General features: G+C 50.3%; 1 protein-coding gene across 5 annotated transcripts in view; it reads right to left on the reverse strand.

Moving 5' to 3' along the window:
• Positions 1 to 18,711, reverse strand: part of MLXIP (MLX interacting protein) — a 60,720-nt gene extending 42,009 nt beyond the window's left edge. For 3 of the 5 annotated variants that reach the window (XM_024977495.2, XM_024977494.2, XM_024977493.2), the window contains exon 1: positions 18,188 to 18,700. In XM_024977495.2, the coding sequence (XP_024833263.1) occupies positions 18,188 to 18,600 (413 nt within the window). In that variant the 5' untranslated portion in view covers positions 18,601 to 18,700. Of the gene's footprint in view, positions 1 to 18,187 lie in introns of all 5 variants that reach the window. The other 2 variants (NM_001369916.1, NM_001205436.2) reach the window with 2 other exon arrangements.
• Between the last annotated feature and the right edge of the window lie 1,137 nt (positions 18,712 to 19,848).

A 19,848-nucleotide genomic window follows, 5' to 3' on the forward strand; every position in this document is an offset into this window, starting at 1 on the left:
CAACAAATTTCATTGATGTAACTGGATAACAATGGCTTAAAATTACTCTGTAAAAGAAGTTGAGAAGTATAGCATTATCTCACAACTAGCTGGAGCTTAATTTAGGTACACCGAAGAAAGTGAAAATAATTCAAGGCAGATAGTAAAGGTCTGTGCACTTGACTCAGAGGAGAGTCTCTAAGCCCTCACTAAGTTAATTACTCTCATTTTACACTCAATTTAACAAGTTATGCAAACCAATGGAAAATGGGCGGCCCGGGACAAAAAGGGAACGGAAATGGCAAACTCACTGCAGAATGGGTGGCAGCCAACAGCCCGGAGGAGACGGGTCATTGAAGATTTGAAAACTCGGCTCACTTGAGATTGAGAGGGTTGAATAGAGAAGTGAACACACTGCCTCGGTGCAACTTTATCAAGAAGCCACTATGGTGCTAGGACTACACAGGAAATAACACTCAGAAATAGGTTTCTAAAGAATCAAGGAAGCAGTGCAGGGGTCTCCGTGGTGGTCCAGAGGCTAAGACTCCAGCTCCCAATGCAGGGGGCCTGGATTCGATCCCTGGTCGGGGAACCAGATCCCACACCACAACTAAGAGTTCTCATACGGCAACTAAAAACCTCGCACACTGCAAAGAAGATTGAAGATCCTGGGTGCCAAAACTAAGACCCAGCACAGCCAAATAAATAAATATATATGTATATTTTTAAAAGAAAGCATTGAAGATTATTACCAATTTGAGAGGGATTTCCACTTCCCATTAAGAATGGCTGATTTTATAAAAGAGATGATTAATGAAATAAACAACGGTGATCTGGAAAACTGGCTTGTATCAAAGGAAGCTCTAATCCTTAAGAGAAGGGCAAACAAATGAGTCATTTTTGCAAACATATTTTAATAGCTACCCACCCAACTTTAATACCACAAAATTCAAAGGACTGAACTAAAGAAGCAGTTCAGTTCCATTGATAGGTTCTTCTGTTCTCCCCAAGCCCCTCATGGAGGCAGTTCCCAAGACTATATCTAAGGGAGAACTAACGATGTGGACAAGGGCATTTTACATCACCCCCTCCTGTCCATCCAGCTTTGTCCACCTCACAGACTCTCTGGCCTCTGCAGCTCCATCTTTGAGAAAACAAGCACTTGAACTTGTCTGTCTGGGATCAGGGTCATTAAAAAAAAAATGTTTCTCATACTCTGCGTTTCTCCTAAGCTCTTCAAACGTCATTTCGTGACCACACTGGACTTGGAGAGCTATCCAGATGCAGGGAAATGAAATTCCTGGCACTGGAAGCAAATGGAGGCCCAGGCTTTCCTGTGTGAGCTCCCTCATTCCCTCAGGAGTCCCTGGTGGCCTCACCCCAGCTGCTGGGATTTCCACAAAGACAGCCGGATTGGACTAATCTGACCACACAAATGTGGAACTGAATGAGGGGCAGAGGTACCAGAAAGGATCAAAACTCCGGGTGTCTGTCCCAGGCTCGAGGGACAGCATCCGGGAGTCCAGCCAGCCAGAGGAAAGATTCGATCTCCAGATTAACCTGGCAGCTTGAGGTATCGTACACAACGGGGGAGACGGTAGGCTAAAAGGTCACAGGGGAGGTCAGCTCAGCAACAAGGCTGTGGGTGGGGCACCTGGCCGGGAGAGGTGAGTGCCACGGGAGGTTGAGGCCACGAGCAGCAGCCTGGTTCTTAAAAGCTCCCTTCCTGCAAGAGGCCAAGACAGCAAAATTGCAGCTGGGGTCCAGCAGCAGCCTGGGACGCCGGCTGACCAGGAGCAGACTGTCTGCTCTGGATGCTTAACTGATCACCCGAGATGCTGCTGCACAGACAGGGCAAGGGAGAGCAGTTTCTCCGCTCTGGATCAGGCAGTCCATCTTTCACCTCTCCCCAGGAACGCCGCTGAGGTGGAAGAAAAACAGCCGTTACTGAGCACTGGAGCGATGGAGCAATTCAAAGTGACCCAACTGGTGCTTTATCCCAGACAATGATGGCTTTGTCGGCAGATTGCAACAGCCCAACAAACCCTGCACGCCCCTCTTCATTTCTATCTCTGGTCCCCAGGACTTGGAGACACCAGGCTAAAAAGGGAAGAAAGTTATACTCAGAAACTAACAGTGTGTGACGCAACAGAGGCAGGCCAACTGCCATTCAGCGATGACACATCACCCAGGCTGGCGTTCTGCAGTCGTGGGGCTCCTACTGCTCCCGGGACATATCTGAGTCTCACATACTGATGCGCTTCCAGGGATCCTGGCCAACAGAGAACACAGGGCTGAGCGTCAAGCTTGTTTACAGTGCTGCTGGGTCACTGTTCCAGTCCATTGGCTGGGCAGCTTGCTCGGGATAGCTTTTGCGTTCAGTCTGGACTACCCTGTTATTTCTCTCTTGGTTTGCCCTAGCCAAGGAAACTCACTTGCCCTTAGATGGACACTGCTGTAAGGACTCTGGCTTCCCAGGTGGCACTAGCGGTAAAGAACCCGCCTGCCAGTGCAGGAGATGTAAGAGACACACATTTGATCCCTGGGTGGGGAAGATCCCCTGGAGAGGGAGATGGCAACCCACTCCTGTATTCTTGCCTGGAGAACCCCACGGACAGAGGAGCCTGGCGGGCTACAGTCCATGGGGTCGCAAAGAGTCAGACACGACTGAAGCAACTTAGCACTCAAGAGCATCAGCACACTCAAGACCTCAGCTAGAGCCACTGAGCCGAGGTGGCTGCTCCCAGCTTTCCAGAAGCCTGAAAGCTGCTACCCTCTAGGGCAGGAACCAGAGAAAATTCTCTCTGCAGGTAAGAGCCAGGGGGTGAGAGAGACCAGAAGATGACACCCGTATTTCTCACACCCCGCCCCGCCCTGCTCACTTAATCCATACTTTACCAATCACCTCAAATGACCACAAACACACCCATGGCTCCAGGGAGCCAGCAATTGGCAGGAAAATAGAGATAAGCAAACAAACTTATCGGGCAAAAAAGCAGCTGGCTACATACAGGCTGTGCCAGCTCGACTGTAATCAGTAGGTCTCTGATTGGCTGCTGTGGGAAGCACCCGAAGGCCGTGCCCACCAGGTAAGTTTCCTCAGCACCACCTGCCTGCCGGCTCACAAGTACTGTGCTGGGACATCGTCAAGGACAAGCCAGGGGCTGAGCTGATAGCTGGGTTCTCTGCTTTTCTGAGAGCTTTTTTCCCAGGGAACAAAGTCTTCTGCCAAGGTTTCTTGTGGGGGAAAAAAATCATGAAATTCAAAACTAAGAGGAATTGAAAACTGGTCCAGTCACTAGGGAGCCAGGCTGGGAGAGAGCCGGGAGGCTAGAGCAGGCTCTGCTGGGCTAGGAGATGGGGGTCACAGTGAGGAGCTCTGGGCTAGGACGCAGCCAGTGAACCTGGATGCCCTGAGGGCAGCCGAGCCTTGCCACTGAGCCTAGGGAGTTGTAACAACCTCATCCAGCATTTAAAACATCACCCAAGTCCTTTGCCTTATATCAGACCCCGCCGCCACACACTCTTGCCATCAGTGTGGGTGGGCAGACAGACAGAACCACAGAAACCCCACAACGGATCAGGCTGACAAGTAAGGCTGCCAGAGAGCCAGAGATCAGCATCTCTGGACTTGATGGGCTGGAAAGTACTTAAACTTTTCCAGAGAGTTGAGTGAGCTCTTCTTTCCATGTACCAAGTCATACTGGCATCTGTTCTGTGACTCGCAGGGACATGCATCCACATGGCTCCCGGTCTCAGGTGAGCGTGCCCCAGCTGGGCGGGCTTGCAGCTGGAACCACCAGCTTTCCTGAAGCTCAACGCTCTCTCCCTGCCTCTGGAACAACAGAGGCCGAGCGCTGGCATCCTCCTGCTGGCAGGAGTGAGGAGCCCTGGCCTCAGGGTGGGGACGTGCGAGCTCGGCACGCACGCTGCTGCGGGGTGTGTCAGACCCCCTCCCCTGCGTCCCCTGCCCCTCTGCAGGCTGGCACTGCAGCCAGCCTTCCTCTCTCCAGCCCGAGGCGCAGAGCAAAGGCTGCTCCTGGGCTGCAACCTGCTCACCTCCACCCTCCACACATACCTCAGCCAAGCAGGCAGGGGCAGGGGACAGGCCGGGGAACCCTGACCCTTTTCTTCAAGGGTCCTGCTGAAAGGTTCTCAGGGAGAGAGTTCATCCAGTGAGGAAGGAGGAGGAGGCAGAAGGATGTTTTCAGAGAAAGTAGGGATAAGAGAAATGGAACAGGGGCTCAGGAACACAAAACTCATGTGAAATGGTCTTAAGGTCCACCAGAGAGGGGTTCCGTGAGTGACAGTATACCCACACAATGAAATACTACTCAGCCACTAAAAATACTGCAGACGAGTATTTGGGAAAGGCATTCGTGATCTGTTAAATACAAACACAAAACACACTTACTCCACTTGAAAAATAAAAACCCCACAAGGTCTGAGAGAATAAACACCAGGGAAATGATGGTGGTTATCTGTGGGTATTGAGTTTGGGTTTTTTTTTTTTCCTGGAAGGGGGCCCAGAAATACAGTCAAAATCCAAAACGTAAGGTCCGAAGCTTAGAAGAGTAATACCCCCAACTTCTTAGTGAGCGTGGTTGCTGTTGCTCTGAGAAGTACAAACTATTTCAATCTGGCTCAGGAGCAAAGTCGTGGCCTTTAAGAACCATAAAGCTACTTGCCAACACCTCTGTAGATCAGATCAAATATGGACAGAAACTTCAAGAGGTGAAAAGCCTCAGATCATGAGGAAGGTGGCTGTGCGAGAACGTGTGTGTGTGTGTGTGTGCGCGCGTGCCCGCGCGCTGGGGGAAGGGTTCAAAGCAAGCACATCCCTTCTTTACTACCACACACACACACACACACACACGTAGTTAACTGCAAAGCAAGCCAGGGGCCTGTAACGCAACGTCCAATGCGCCGGTTAGAAACTTTGAACAAGAGCCAAGTGAGAGGCCTCTTCTGTCTAACTTCAAGCTATAATTTTGTTTCAGCGACAACCAAATCAACTGTCTGGAGTTAAGTCAAATGATTATCCCTTTCCTCCACCCTGGAATCACCCTATGAAAACAGCCCTGCCCCAGGCAGGTCTGGTGGTGAAGTTAAGGGATAACAGTTAGAAATGGAATGTAAAACGATGAGTAACCCACTGTCCAAGAACTTCACGTGGAGAAGTGAAGTGAAGTCAACTCTCCACCCCCAAATCACGATCATTTAAAATAACTGCCCTGGTTCCTCATAACTCTACGAGTAACTGTCTACCAGGCGCACACACACCTCTCGGGTTTACCAGGAGGACAGTCTTGGATTTTGTTTTCAGAAGATGACGGTCCTGTGACTGTATGAACATGAACATTTCAGGAAGGTACACCTCAGAGTGAGAACACCTCACAAGATATCCCCTGTGCCAGGGCTGCCCTTGTGGCAAAGAGCACCACACACTCCTTCATCCCTTAGGCCAGGACTCAGTTCTAAACGAGACGCAACCGTGGGACTTCCCTGGTGGTCCGGTGGTTAAGACTGCCCTTCCGATGCAAGGGGGGCGGGTTCGATCCCTGGTTGGAGAACTAAGATCCCACATACCATGCAGCACAGCCAAAACAGATTTTGAGAATAAATTAAAAAATAAAAAGAAAGGCCAATAGATAAACAGATGCAACCGAGATTAAACTCATTTCCCTAGAATTCCTAATACTTGAACTCAGATCCAAGGTAGAAATGGAAATGCAGAGTTCACATACAAATTCAGACTTCTTCCAATTTTCAAATACGCCAGACCTCGTAAGACTGAGCTCACGTTCCCAAACAGCTAGAGTCACCTGGAGCTGGGTGATGGCTGCCCCCTGTAGAGCCGGCAGGTGCCCACCAATTCACCACAGACCCCATCCCCACCCCCCACCGCCGCCGCTGCACTTCCATCAGGCAGGCCTGGTCAACTGCAGTTTATAGTTGCAGGGTTTTCATAATAAGTAAGTGCTTGTCTGTAACCATGACTCCATCAGAAGCCAGAAAATAAAAGACAGCAAACGTCCTCTTTGCCTTACCAATGACCCACACTTTTATCTCCTGACCCTTGTGGGCATTTGACTTGGTGACCCCCTGACCCAGACAATGTTAAAAGGAAAAAAGGCCTTAACAGGATAACCTTAGGGTGATTTGTGGAGCTTTGAGGTAACCTGGAGAGCCAAATTCCTGAGTCGATTTTAATCTAGGGGAAATGCTCAGGGTAGGTCACCTTCCCAAGCAGTCTCTCATTTACTGTACACAGAAGAGATGGAAGACAGAGACTCTTGGAACTCCTAGACACTGACATATTTAGCATTTAAGATCTCAAATACGACTCCCTAAAGATAATGTTGAAAACCTAAATGGTTTGGGTTTTCTGTTGGTGTTGTTTTTTATTGGAGGATAACTGCTTTATAATATTGTGCTGGCCTCTGCCATACATCAACATGAGTCAGCCACAAGTATACATATGTCTCCTCCCTTCTGAACCGCCCCTATCTCCCTCCCCATCCCATCCCTCTAGGGCTGTCACAGAGCACTGGGTTGAGCTCCCTGTGTCACACAGCAAATGCCCAGTTGCTCTCTGTTTCACATATGGTAATGTGTGTGCTTCCGTGCTCTTCTCTCAATTCACGCCTCCGCTCCTTCCGCCGCTGCATCCACAAGCCTGCGCTCTGTGTCTGCGCCCACTGCGGCCCTGCAAACAGGCTCATCAGTACCATCTTTCTAGGTTCCGCATTCGTGTGTTAGCGTCCAGTATCTGTCCTTCTCTTTCTCACTTACCTCACTTTGTATAATAGGCTCTCAAGGGATTCTATTCAGCTACAAAAAGAAGAATGCATCCGGGTCAGTCCTAATGACGTGGGTTTTTTTTTTTTATAACAGGTTTATTGAGACATGATTTACACACCAAAACATTAGCCTTTTAAAAGTGTTCACTGGTTTCTAGTATAGTCACAATACTATAAAACATGACCATCATCCTAAAAGATTCCTGCTTTTCCCCAGTATTCCCCTCTTCAACCTCCCTCACAGGCCAAGTACTGATCTGATTTTTTTCCACTGTAGATTAGCTCTGCCTTTTCTAGAACGTCACATAAACGGAATCAATATCTAATCTCTTGAGTAAGACTTGCGTCACTCGACGTAATGTTTCTGACACATACCAGAAGCTTGTTCCTTTTTATTGCTCAATACAATTTACTCCTAAGGCTGTATCTCTCAAATACACAAGGTCCATGGAAGAAAAATAAGATTGGTAAATAAGAATAAGATTGGTCATTCTAGTCTAACCCCACGTCCCCTCTCACTTTTTTCCTTCCTTTACAATTAAAGGCCTCAGGACTTACAGGGCTGAGCGAAATGCTACCCACCAGCGGCACCACGCCTAGTGGTGTTTGACCCATCATCTTTCCAACATAGTCACTGCGGTTCCCAGTTTCACCCTGTAAGGAAGTCCCTGCTGAATCTGTACGAGAACTTTACTACAGAAAAATGGAATACCAACATCCAAACAACGAAGCTACTAGGCTTCCCCCCGAAACATGCCTGTCAATGAACAGATAAACAAAATGCGGTACAATGACACAGTGGAATACTGTCCAGGAATCGAAAGGAACAAGACATGTATGTGCACTGTAAACACAGATGAACCTCACCAACTTCATGCCAAGTGAAAAAAGACAGACGCAAAAGGCCACATACAGTATGATTCCATTTACATGGAACGTCCAGAAAAGGCAAGACAAGCAGATTACAGACACAGAAAGCAGATTAACGGCTGTCTGGGGCGAAGGCAGGACCTGGGATTAAACATAAAAGAGCATGAGGGATCTTGGTGGGGTGACGGGATGTTCTAAAACTGGATTCCAATTATGGCTACACAACAAAAAGGAAATCAATGACCGGCACACGTATAGCGACCACATCTTAAGGTACATGAATCCCATCTTGATAAAGCTGTTAACACCAACGATAACATAAACTCGTCTGCACAAGTGGAAGAAAGTCCTGCTCCAAGGCAGAGAAAGATCCGTTTAATAATGTGAAGAACAACAACAACAAAATAATAATTATTTAAAGAACAGAGGAGCCTGGGTAAAAGGCCCTGCTACTCAGCTGGAAAATCACTGTTTCAAACAGCAAGCTAATATGATCATGCACTGTTTTAAGAACTCGTTGAAAGGGTTTCATTCTAATAAATAAGAGAGATTTATAAATTCACTTTCTCTAGAAAGCATAGTGTCTAGCTCTCTGGGCTGGTCCCAGAAGATGAGGCAGTCCATTTGCAAATGGGCCAGTGACCACCTGAGCATAAAAAGGGGTTCTTTAGGTTGTTTTTTAAAAGCCAGAATATTGGGGAAATATCTGGAAACTAGTTTAATTCTCCTACTTTCTACCGAAGCAGCTGTTTTTTGTTTGATGACTGTCTGCCCCATGGTGATGGAACACAAGAGGCCATCATCTTCCCTGATAGCCTGTGCCCATAAGCCACAGAGGAAAGAAGTGGTGACTAGCTTTCAGAACAGACCCTCCTACGCACACAATAGTCCTCACAGTGAAGCAGAGTGAACCAAGTCCCCGTGGGTCCCCTCTCCAGTGCCGTTCCCACCAGCAGCCTGGTTCTCCCTGACATCCCTTTCTGAGCTCTTTACTTCCTGGCCTCACTCTTCACTGTTCTTCAACTGGATTCTTCTTTGTTTTCTTTTCTTTTTAATTTTTACACTATCACTTCTGAGATTCAAAAGCTATTGACAAGGAATTCTGTTTCTGGAATTATTCCTCCAGATCTTGGACGTCCTTCTAGAGCTACCAGATAACCCTTTCCACCCTGCCTCCTTCTAGAAGGCTTTTCTGATGGTGCAGTCCAACCCTAACTAAACACACTAGGGATGCTCGATTTGGAGATGTTTCCTCGTAGGGCATTCAAGACCAGGTAGTACTCTTCTACCACAACCAAACCCAAGGGAGTAAAAATATCATTCGGGATATGAGAGTATCTATTTCACAGAAAACAAAAACCATTGCCATCCCAAATACAAGCTCAAAACGCCAAAACCTCCCATGGCCAACTGGTCCCTTACAAGGCACAAGAAAGGTTAGGGAGATGAGATGGAGCAGCCAGGACAGAAGAAAGAATCCCGGTACTCTGGTGACAGTGATGACCTCCCTGGACTGCAGAGCTCCCAACACTGACAGCCCCTCGCAGCCCCTTCTTAGGGAGCTGCCCCACCCATAGCCCATGCAGCCAAGTCAAGCGCACAGCACAGGTCCTCGACACAGCTCACATTAGTCACACAGCTGATGGGGCTCCCTGGCTTCCTCATTTCAGTCACAGCCCCCACGGCTCAGACCAAAACCCTCAGGGCCACTGCTGATTCCTTGCTTACACCCCAACATCCTTTCCACTGGCAAGCCCAAACCCGCCCTGCATCCATGCACGTCTCACCACCTCCCAGCCACCATTCTGGTATCAGTTCCCCCGGCCCTCCTGTCCCCTGGTCCCCACTGCGCAGACTCAACAAGCCAGATCTCCAAAGCAATGAATGGAGTCTCCTAACCTCCCACCTCCCAACCAAACCCATCTCCCCCTCTCCTCCCCAACACTCGCCCTGCCCTCAACCTGCTGGCCACCCTGGCCTTCCCAGCCCCGGAATGTGCCTGATCCTTCCACCTTGGGCCTCTGCCTCGGGCTCGTCCACCGCCTGGAATGACTGCCCTCGGCTGGCTCCCACTCACCACTCAGGTTTCAGTTCAACCTGAAATGTCAGCCCCTCGGAAGACTTCTCTGACCTGCCGAGATACAGTGTCCGCCTGCCCTCCCCCACCCGCTATCACTTTCCATCTTCTGGTGTGGTTGATGTTCTTTGTGGCAGGAACGATTTAAATCTGATTTGCTTACTGATTCCCTCAACTGACTATAGACTCCATGACTTTACAATACCTGTAAGTCAGTTATTGTGCCGGACGTCTTAAACATGCACATAGCTGTGCGCCACCTGCTGCTGCTACTGCTAAGTCGCTTCAGTCGTGTCCAACTCTGTGCGACCCCATAGACGGCAGCCCACCAGGCTCCCCCGTCCCTGAGATTCTCCAGGCAAGAACACTGGAGTGGGTTGCCATTTCCCTCTCCAATGTGTGAAAGCGAAAAGTGAAAGTGAAGTTGCTCAGTCGTGTCTGACTCTCAGTGACCCCATGGACTGCAGCCCACCAGGCTCCCCCATCCATGGGACTTTCCAGGCAAGAATACTGGAGTGGGTTGCCATTCTCAATAAAACTCAAACAACAAAAAGAATGCGCACGCCATGTCTTGTTTAATGCTGCATCCCCAAGGGCGAGAACAAGGCCTGGCACTCATCGGAGGCCTGATTAATACTTTTGAAAGGAAAGGGCATCACTGGACGCTCTGGGGCTAGACACGGGCTAATTCAATTAGACAACTGGCATAGAGCACTGATGGTAACAGGAAGCTCTGAGCAGGTCTGTGTGCGAAACTCAGGCCACCCACAAGCTCCTGTCAGGCAGATGCAGAAACCCCCATAGTCAGGGGCTTTGAAGCAGAGGAGAGCAGAGGCAGGTGAGAGCGCCAGCTGGCAGCAGCAGAAGTAAGATCCCAAAGCAAAGCAGGGTCTGAGACAGGAGCTGAGTCACTTATGTGGGTAAGCCTTAAGGAAAGGGCAAGCTCCCTCTGCTGAGGACCCACCACAGCCCGGGACCCCTCCAGAATCCAGAGGTCTGGAAGTCCTGGGAATCCTGGAGGTTCATGAACACACTTCCTGATCCCTGCAGTAAATCCCCATTGCAAGGGCCAGCTTGAGACGGGCCCTGATTCCCATGGCCAAAAGGGCTCTGCCTAAACTCAAGCCCTGTGGCTCGGAATTCTAACCACAGACAGAACTCCAACAAGACAGAAAATACCACCTAAGATATCTGCTGTCTGAACTGCACATATTAGACCCAAGAAGTAACTCAATTATGGGCAATAGGAGCTCACACTCTGAATTTTTCATCAGCCATATATGAATCCTTAAAGATATGTGCTGTTAACTTTCTACAGTACCCTTATTCTAGGAACTGTGCTGGGGCAACAGAATAAGACCACTTTACAGACTCCCTTTTACAACAAGGGCCCCCCTATCATTAGATCGCCTGAAGCAGGCACTTCGCTAATACACTTTGCACAGTTTGACACGACGGCAGAGTGTGCTCAGCTCTTCTGTGGGGGAAGGAGTCTGACGAAAGACTTTTAGACCTGGGTTATGGGCTTAAAAACATCACCTGGAGAAACTGTTGAGGACGTCCCCAGGTGGCAGAGTGGTTAGGAACTCACCTGCCAACGCAGGGGACATGGGTTCAATCCCTGCTCCGGGAAGATTCCACATGCTGCAGAGCAACGAAGTCTGTGGGCCACAACTACTGAAGCCCGCTCGCCTAGAGCCCGTGCTCTGCAACAAGAGCAGCCTCTGCAATGAGAAGCCCATGAAGACTAGAGAAGGCCCATGCAAAGTAACGAAGACCCAGTGCAGCCAAAAATAAAAGTAATTAATTAATTAAAAACAAAAAATTATCGAAACCAGTCTGTACTAGTTTCCAACCGCTGCTGTAACAAATGGCCACAAAATTAGTGGCTTAGAACAATGCAAAGTTACTGTCTCACAGTTCTGGAAGGGGTCTCCAGAACTGGGGCTAAAAGCAAGATATGCGCAGTGCTGGCTTCCAGGATTCCAGGGGAGAATCTGGCTCCCTGCCTTTTCTAGCTCCTAGAGGCTGCCCGTGTTCCTTAGCTCGTGGCCCCTTCCTCATCTTCAAAGTCAGCGACTTCAGGCCAACTCCTCCTGCTAGTTCTCTCTTCTGCTTTCCTCTTCTTCTTTTAAGGACCCTTGTGACTACACTGGGCCCACCCAGGCAATCCAAAATCATCTCTCCATTTTAGAGGCAGCTGATTAGCAACCCTACTTCCTCTCTGCCATGTGACCTACCGTATTCACAGGTCCTGGGAATGAGCACGTAGATGTCCTGGGACACCACTCATCTACCTCCCATCTCAGGTTGTGTGGGCCCCCCAATACAAACACCACCCCGTTGTCCCACTCTACACCAGCACCCCTAGACAAGCGTTCCACAGAGGGGGTTTTTCTTTGTGCATCTGAAGAGAAACAAGGTCCACCAGAGGAGAGTTTATGATGTGGCCACTAGGCCCCTGAGTTTCCCTGTTCAATTCCATATATTTATCTTAGCCACCTAGTATATTCCAGACACTGTGAGACTCCATGAGAAAGTCAAAGGTGAAGAGAGCAGGAAAATCACGTCTATGTAAATAAAGACACGAGGCACAATCAATAAGGTCGTGGATTTGCCTGGCATCGAGGGGTTCACTCCCTTTGAGAGGGACCACCAGGCCACGGGCACTTGAGCCGAGGCTTGAGGGAAGGGCAGGATCTCACCAGTGGGGCAGGGCGGCACGAGGAAGGGCATGGGGTGGCCTAAAGGCACTTGTTTTCCCCGTCTTGGTTCCCCTCTTCCAATCCTACAGGAACTAGCACTTCTACCTTCTCTCTTACAGAGTTGCACGCTTCTGTGAGCAGACAAGGAGGAGACTTTTCAGCAAGAGACACCACCTTGGATGAGCTGCCTCACCTCCCAGCAACAAGGCAAATTAACTTTGTGCCTTTTTTTTTTTGGTTTGAAAAATATGAATTCCACCAGCACCTGCCTGAGATGGCTACTGCGACTTAGGATAACATAGAGACTCTAGGACACAGTAATTGCTCAGTTAGTGTGAATTTCCTTCCGTCTAGCAAATGACTTCCCTCCATCCTCTCTTCCACCTCCTTTCCCCAGGCTCTTCCCAATCTGACTACCCTTCTTTGCTCTTCCATCAGGATGGCAATCAGCCAGCCAGCCTCTACATAAACAGGAAATTTGTCCTGGACCACCAATGAAAAGAGCACAGGTAAAAGGAATTTTTGGACTTCCTGGGAAGGTGGATCGTAACTTCTGATAGGTAACACAGGGAAGGGGAGATACGTATGAAACCCCTATGACACGGGAAACTGTCCACACTGATCCCGATTATGCAAACACACACACACACAGACACACACTCTTCTGGTTTCGGGACCGTCCTCACTGCTGCTGTTAGACCTGGTTCACGTTGTTCATCACAGCCCTTGCTAACTGTTCTACAATTGCCTGTTTATCTGTCCCCCACTCCAAATCTGTGAGCTCCTGGAGGACAGAGACTATTCTTTCTCATCTCTGGAGCCCTCACTCCAACCCAGCATGGCCCTTTAATAGACACTATATAATGATTCAAGACCAAAGAAAGCCCAAGAGGAGAGAAACTGCTTCTCTTCGGCATGGTTGCAGAAGAGTAAAACCAATTTAGTCATCTGTGTGAATGGTTCTCATTTACAACTAGTTACCATGCCCAGGACTAGAAAATTCTTCCTTGGCAAACTTAACATTTAGAGGACAATTGCTATAAACCTTGAATCCTTGTCTGTCAGGAACAGTGGGTAACTATTCATATATATAGTCCATCCTAAAGGAAATCAGTCCTGAATATTCATTGGAAGGACTGATGCTGAAGCTGAAGCTCCAACACTATGGCCACCTGATGCAAAGAACCGGCTCATTAGCAAAGACCCTGGTGCTGGGAAAGACTGAAAGCACAAGGAGAAGGGGATGACAGAGGATGAGATGGTTGGATGGCATCACCGACTTGACGGACATGAGTTTGAGCAAGCTCCGGGAGTTGGTGATGGCCTGGTGTACTGCAGTCCATGGAGTCGCAAAGAGTTGGACACAACTGAGCGACTAAACCGAACTGATACATACATATACAGGGCTACAGTTTGGAAACTTGTATCTTACAGATCCAAATTTAAAGGTTTCCTCGATTATCCACTGGAGCAGAGATCCACTGTCCAGGGACTTCCCTGGGGGTCCAGAGGCTAATACGCCACACTCCCAATGCAGGGGGCCCAGGTTCGATCCCTGGTCAGGGAACTAGATCCCACATGATCTAGCAACTAAGAGTTCATGTGTTGCAACTAAGAGCTGGTGTAGCCAAAATAAATTTTTAAAAAGAAAGAAACAAAAATAATTTTAAAAAAAGAAAGAAATCTACTGTCCAGAAAGCTACTGTTTATCTCTAAATACATAAAAGAATCGTCTCTCCCCTCACCCCACAGATATTTACACCAAAGGTCCCTAATAAAGTTACATAAAAAGGTAGAGAAGCGAAACCAAAACCAAACCCAGAAAGCTGTCTACTAGATGTGTTCAGAATCTGCGTGGGTGATTTACATGTGTGACTTTCCTCACAATGTTAAGAGGGAAAGAGCCATGAACTATGTTCTAGAGGACATAGCTCCACTGTGGGGCTTCAGAGAGTATGGACAAGCCAAGAATGCATCCATTTAGCATCTGTCAAGCCAGCATTTAAAAGCCACATTAAAGACCCCAGTCAGATATGTTACTTCCCTTAGTTTATGGATGAGTAACTTGGGCTCCTAAAAAATGTCAGCTGAATGATGATGCAGAAGGGATTCAGCCCATTAAACCTCCTGTTGCTTCTTATTTGCCAGGCACTAGACCCATTCTAATCCCAGGGACGGGGGAGCCTGGTGGGCTGCCATCTATGGGGTCGCACAGAGTCGGACACGACAGAAGCGACTTAGCAGCAGCAGCAGCAGCAGCAGCAGCAGACCCATTCGTGGGGTTTCCCTGATGGCTCAGCGGTAAAAATCCGCCTGCAATGCAGGAGACACAGGAGACGTGGCTTCAGTCCCTGGGCCAGGAAGATCCCATGGAGGAGGAAATGGCAACCCACTCCAGTATTCTTGCCTGGAAAATCCCATAGACAGAGGACCCTGGCAGGCTACAGTCCATGGGGCCGCAAAGAATCGGACATGACTGAGAAGGCAGGCAGACCCATTTATAGACATTATCTTAGTTATAAGTTATATTTATAAGTTATAAGTATAATTATAAGTTATACTTATCCTCCCTTCCATCCTGCAGGGACACCGTACTCTCCCCACGTCCCCAGTGGCGGATAGGAAGCTTTAGAGAAGGCAGGCCATGAATTTCTAAGCTCTGCCTTGGGGAGAGGCAACTTCTTCCTCTTCCAAACATTCCAACAATTGACCTCACACTGCAGGACCAAATCAAGATGTTTCACTACAGGGGGCTTTTCTTAGCATCATGGTGTGGGAAGGATGTGGATTTTACGGCCAGCTACAGGAAGCTGGAATCCGTCCACACTGTTACCTGTCCAGGTGGACCATGGGGCACCCCACATTTTCCCCAAAGTCAGTCTTGCCAAAGACCCTTTAGCAGTTCATGACTTTGCAAGTTCAGGGACAGATCACATCAGAGTCCCTAGTCCACTTCACACGACTGGGGAAAAAACCACCACAACTTCCCCTGCCCTTAGTTCCTCCCCCCAAAGAGCTGCTGAACCTCATCTGGAAACAGCTGGGAGGCAGCAGTTAACAGGAAACCAAACCCAAAAAAAAAAAAAGCACAGAGTGTACCAGGGAGAGTTAGGCGGCTAGAACGAAGAGGCCGGGGGACCGACAGGAAGCTGAAGTCAGAAAGAGCCCAGGCCAGAAACAGACAGAAGAGGAGGAGGCCCAGCGGCCAGGAGAGGGAGAAAACCTGGAAAACAGGGGTGAAGGCTCAACATGGCCCTGAAAGGGGAGTGAGGCCACCTCTGGGGTTGTTTTCTTTCCCCTCTGCCCCCCATATCGCAACCCTCCTTCTCTGAAAGCCAGTGAGCAGTCTTCGCAGGATAGCTGAGGTCAGAAACATTTGTTCTTATGCTGCTTTCTGGGCCAGAGGCTGCAGCCCAGATAACTGGGTTTGAGTCCTCCTCCTGTCAATCTGTACCCACGTTCCACGCTGCCAACTAAATTCTGGGGCCACCCAGATTAGCCTCACGCAGAGAGGGACACGATGAGCATCTTCATGAGAAATTACTAGGCGGATGCCCAATGGGGGACCCGCAGTGGCAGGAGACTCTGCATGGGGAATGACAGCAAAGCCGGACAGACAACTAGCAGGGCTGGATGTCTCAAAGAACAAGGTAAGCCTCAAACCAAACTAAGCGTGCATTTTGCAACCAAGAAAGTTAAATGAGCAACGGCTGGCTGCCAAAATATTTTCAAAAGAAATGGAAAAAAAAATACCATTACTAAAATTCTTTGGTGTCATTTAATAATACGCCTTCAGGTTATCCAAACTGAGGACAGAGGGCAGACTGGTTTATTTACCCTTTAGCAGAGCTTAGGTGAGCTCTTCGGCCCTTGCCTCCTGCACTCCATCGCCCATTCTCTGTATGCGGAGAAGTTGATATTAAAATAAAGGCGAGGATTAAGTTTGCTTTATAGAACACATTCCTGTCTTTCACCTCCAGGTTTGTTTGGAAGCCCTCTCTTTCTCACTGCACCGTATGCTACAGTCGAGTCGAGTTTGATTCCAATGAAGAGCTCAAAATTTGAGACCGAGTAAGCAGGGCTAACCCTGGAGGAGGAAATGGCAACCCGCTCCCATATTCTTGCCTGGAAAATCCCACAGACAGAGGATCCCGGCGGGTTACAGTCCATGGGGTCGCCAAGAGTCAGACACGAGCAAGCATGCACGCACGCACGAAGCAGGGCTAAAAGCGGGCAGAGGGCTGAGACCTCAATACAATTTGGGTTTAAAAAAAAAAAATCTTCACAGGCTTGGTGCCAGCTCAAACTGGCAAGACCAGAGAATCAGAGCAGAGCCTAACCAATGTGCCACGCAAAGTGGGTGGGAGGAGAGCTCTGGGTAACGTACTGCAGCCATGTGGCAAACAAACCATCAGGGAAGCCTTCAAGAGAGGAAATGGGGGCGGGCAGAGTCGGGGTGCGTTTCAGGAACATAACAAAGGAACAAGTTGACTAATCATTTATTCCAGAGGGGGAAAATGCCACCGGGAGCTATGTATATCTAGCGTTTCAGCTTCAGGTAAATGTATAACTTGGGTATATTCGGGGCTCACTGCTTTCCAAAAAAAGGTGGGGGCGGTGGAGGGAAACGTTCGTACTCCTCATGATACTGCTTCTGGAGTCTCCAAGGAAACTTTGTCTGCGCTGCCTGCAGCAGACACCTAAGACAACCCCAGCCAGTCCAGTTACTAATGCAGTAATCTCCACTCTGCCGAGATCCTATCGTGAGCTTTGTGCAGGGCTGGGCTGCTCCGCACTGCAGCTCCTCCAAAGAAGTTCTGTTTCCGAGGCAGAAGTTATCTGAAGCAAATACCTGACAAATACTGAGAAAGGGAGAGTGGAAGGGCATTTTAAGCCCTGAGGTTAAACCCAGGCATTTCTGTGACTTGGGGTAAAAAAGAGATCTCCGCCTAGAGCCAGAGCCATAGGTGAGGATGGTGTCTGGGATACCTGCCCTAAACATCTCCAAATTATGTTTCAGGGCCAGCCCAAGGAGCCTCCAACTTGCCAGGGGGACAGCCTCCACCATCAAGGGCTAGGGCTTCAAGTTTTCCTAGGAGGCACTCAGGGCCCCTCCCAAATGTGGGTGGGGGCAGGGCTTCCCAATCAAGAGGGTGTGAGGGAACCCAGCCTCCCTCACAATAAGAAAATTAGCTCACACTTCAGGAGCAACTAAATATGTGCCAGGCGCTGAAATAAGCACTTTACCTATCTCATTCCACCCCCACAGCAGCCAACGGAGGCAGGTAATACTGTCACCCTCTATAAAGAAGGAAACGGGCTCGCAGACTTTACACAATCAGTAAACCAGCGCTTAACCACCCTGGACAGGTGGTCCCACTACTCCCTATTGCCGGAAACACACAAAGCTTTGGGGGGAAGGGTGGATAAAGTCTAATAACACGAGGTATAGCCTGTATTTACACCTTTTTCTAGTCTGAAATCAGTGGCCTCGGGACATTGGTGGCGGGGGGCAGGGGGGGGTGGCTAGCTGGGGAACGTGAAGCCGGAAGAACTTAAGCCCTTGCAGACAGGGAAGAGGCCAGGACCTCCACCCGTCTCGTTTCCACTCGGGACCCCAGACCCATAAACCCACCGGATGGGGGAAGACCCAAAGGGAATGCCTGAAGCTAAGAGGTCCCCCGGCGGCAGCCCTCCACGCTTGTTTTGTCAAAGGAACCCCGCTCGAGAGGTGGGGCCGGCCGGGTTCCTACCTGTAGGCCAGGGTCATGCACTCGAAGAGCTTGGTGAGCGAGGCGTCGATGGACAAGTGGCAGGAGCTGGTCTTGCCGAAGCTGTAGGTCTGGCACGTCTGCTTGTTGACCGTGTCGAAATCGTAGCCCTTCTTGGGCGGGTGCTCCCGGTGCGGCGACGACACCATGAAGTGGCCGCTGTGGATGATCTGCTGGCGGCGCGGAGGCTCCTCGCGGCCCGACCCGGCCTTGGGCGGCGGTAGCACGGCGCTCGCCTGGCCCCTGGCCGGGGTGGCTGCGCCGGAGGCGGGCGGCGGGGACGGTTCATCCGTGTCAGAGTCGTCGTCGTCCTCGGGCACCTGGGGCTTCAGCAGCACGGCGCGGCCCCGACTGCGGGGCCGGCTCTGGGAGCACATGAAGACGTCGGCGGCCATGGGGGGTGCCCGGCCGGGGGCATCCCCCGGGGCGCGGGGCGACGCAGGGGAGCGAGCGAGACGGGGCGCCGGCCCGGGCCGGCCCGCGCGCCGACTGTCCGCGAGCGCGCGGCGGGGCGGGAGGGGGAGGGCGCGGGCCGACAGGGCCGCCTCGGCGCCGGCCCTGGCGTGACGTCACTGGAGCGTCTCGGCCAATCGGGCTCCCGCGTCGGCCTCTTAAAGGCGCAGGGGTCCTTTCCGTAGCTGGGCGGACAAAAAAAGGCGGGGGGGAGGGGGAACCGGAGGCCACGCCTCCCGGCCCCGCCCCTAGCCATCCCTTTCCCTTCGGGGTGCTGCGGGACATGGTGGCCAGGTGGTGTCACTCGCCAGTGTCTTGGCCTAAGAGAGGCGTTGGCCAAGCAGGTCGTGCAGATCCCGCCTCACACTCCCGGGAATGGTTCTGCCGCCTCGCCGCGGCCTGACGGGCGCTCCACGTGGTGGGTGGGGGTGGCGCTCCTTCCCCCTCCCAGGCCCCGCTTTCTCCTGCAGGGCCCGGAACTGTGTCCTAATGGCTCTTCCGAGATATTGCTGGGCCCTGAGGGTTTCGTCCCCATTTTATTGATGAGAAGACAGAGTCGCTGAATACCAACGGGATTTTCTAACGCGAAAGCAAGATCACTAACACTTCTCACCTCCGCAGAGGTAAAAACTAGCTCTTTAGTTAAGGCACTTTCCCAGGACATCGCAATCTGTCAGTGGCAGACACAGCCACCAGCTCCTTTAACTACAACTCAAAATACTGTCATTGTTGTTAAGATCTTAAACTTGGAAGGCGAACCAGCCCCTGCTAACTGCTAAGTCACTTCAGTCGTGTCCGACTCTGTGCGACCCCATAGACGGCAGCCCACCAGGCTTCCCCGTCCCTGGGATTCTCCAGGCAAGAACACTGGAGTGGGTTGCCATTTCCTTCTCCAGTACATGAAAGTGAAAAGTGAAAGTGAAGTCGCTAGCGACCCCATGGACTGCAGCCCACCAGGCTCCTCCCTCCATGGGATTATCTAGGCAAAAGTACTGGAGTGGGGTGCCATTGCCTTCTCTGAAACCCTTCCAAAAGGGGAAATTCTGAGCCGTAATTTTCTTCTCTGTCAAATGGGGATTCCTATGCCTCAGAAAGTTGTGACAATTTAAAAATGACTATAAAGTGCTTTGCACAGTGCCAAGCAAAGAATGAGCACTAAATAAACAGACTACAGACTGAAGGGACTGAAC

This window comes from Bos taurus, chromosome 17 (assembly GCF_002263795.3).
Source record: "Bos taurus isolate L1 Dominette 01449 registration number 42190680 breed Hereford chromosome 17, ARS-UCD2.0, whole genome shotgun sequence".
Lineage (NCBI taxonomy): Eukaryota > Metazoa > Chordata > Mammalia > Artiodactyla > Bovidae > Bos > Bos taurus.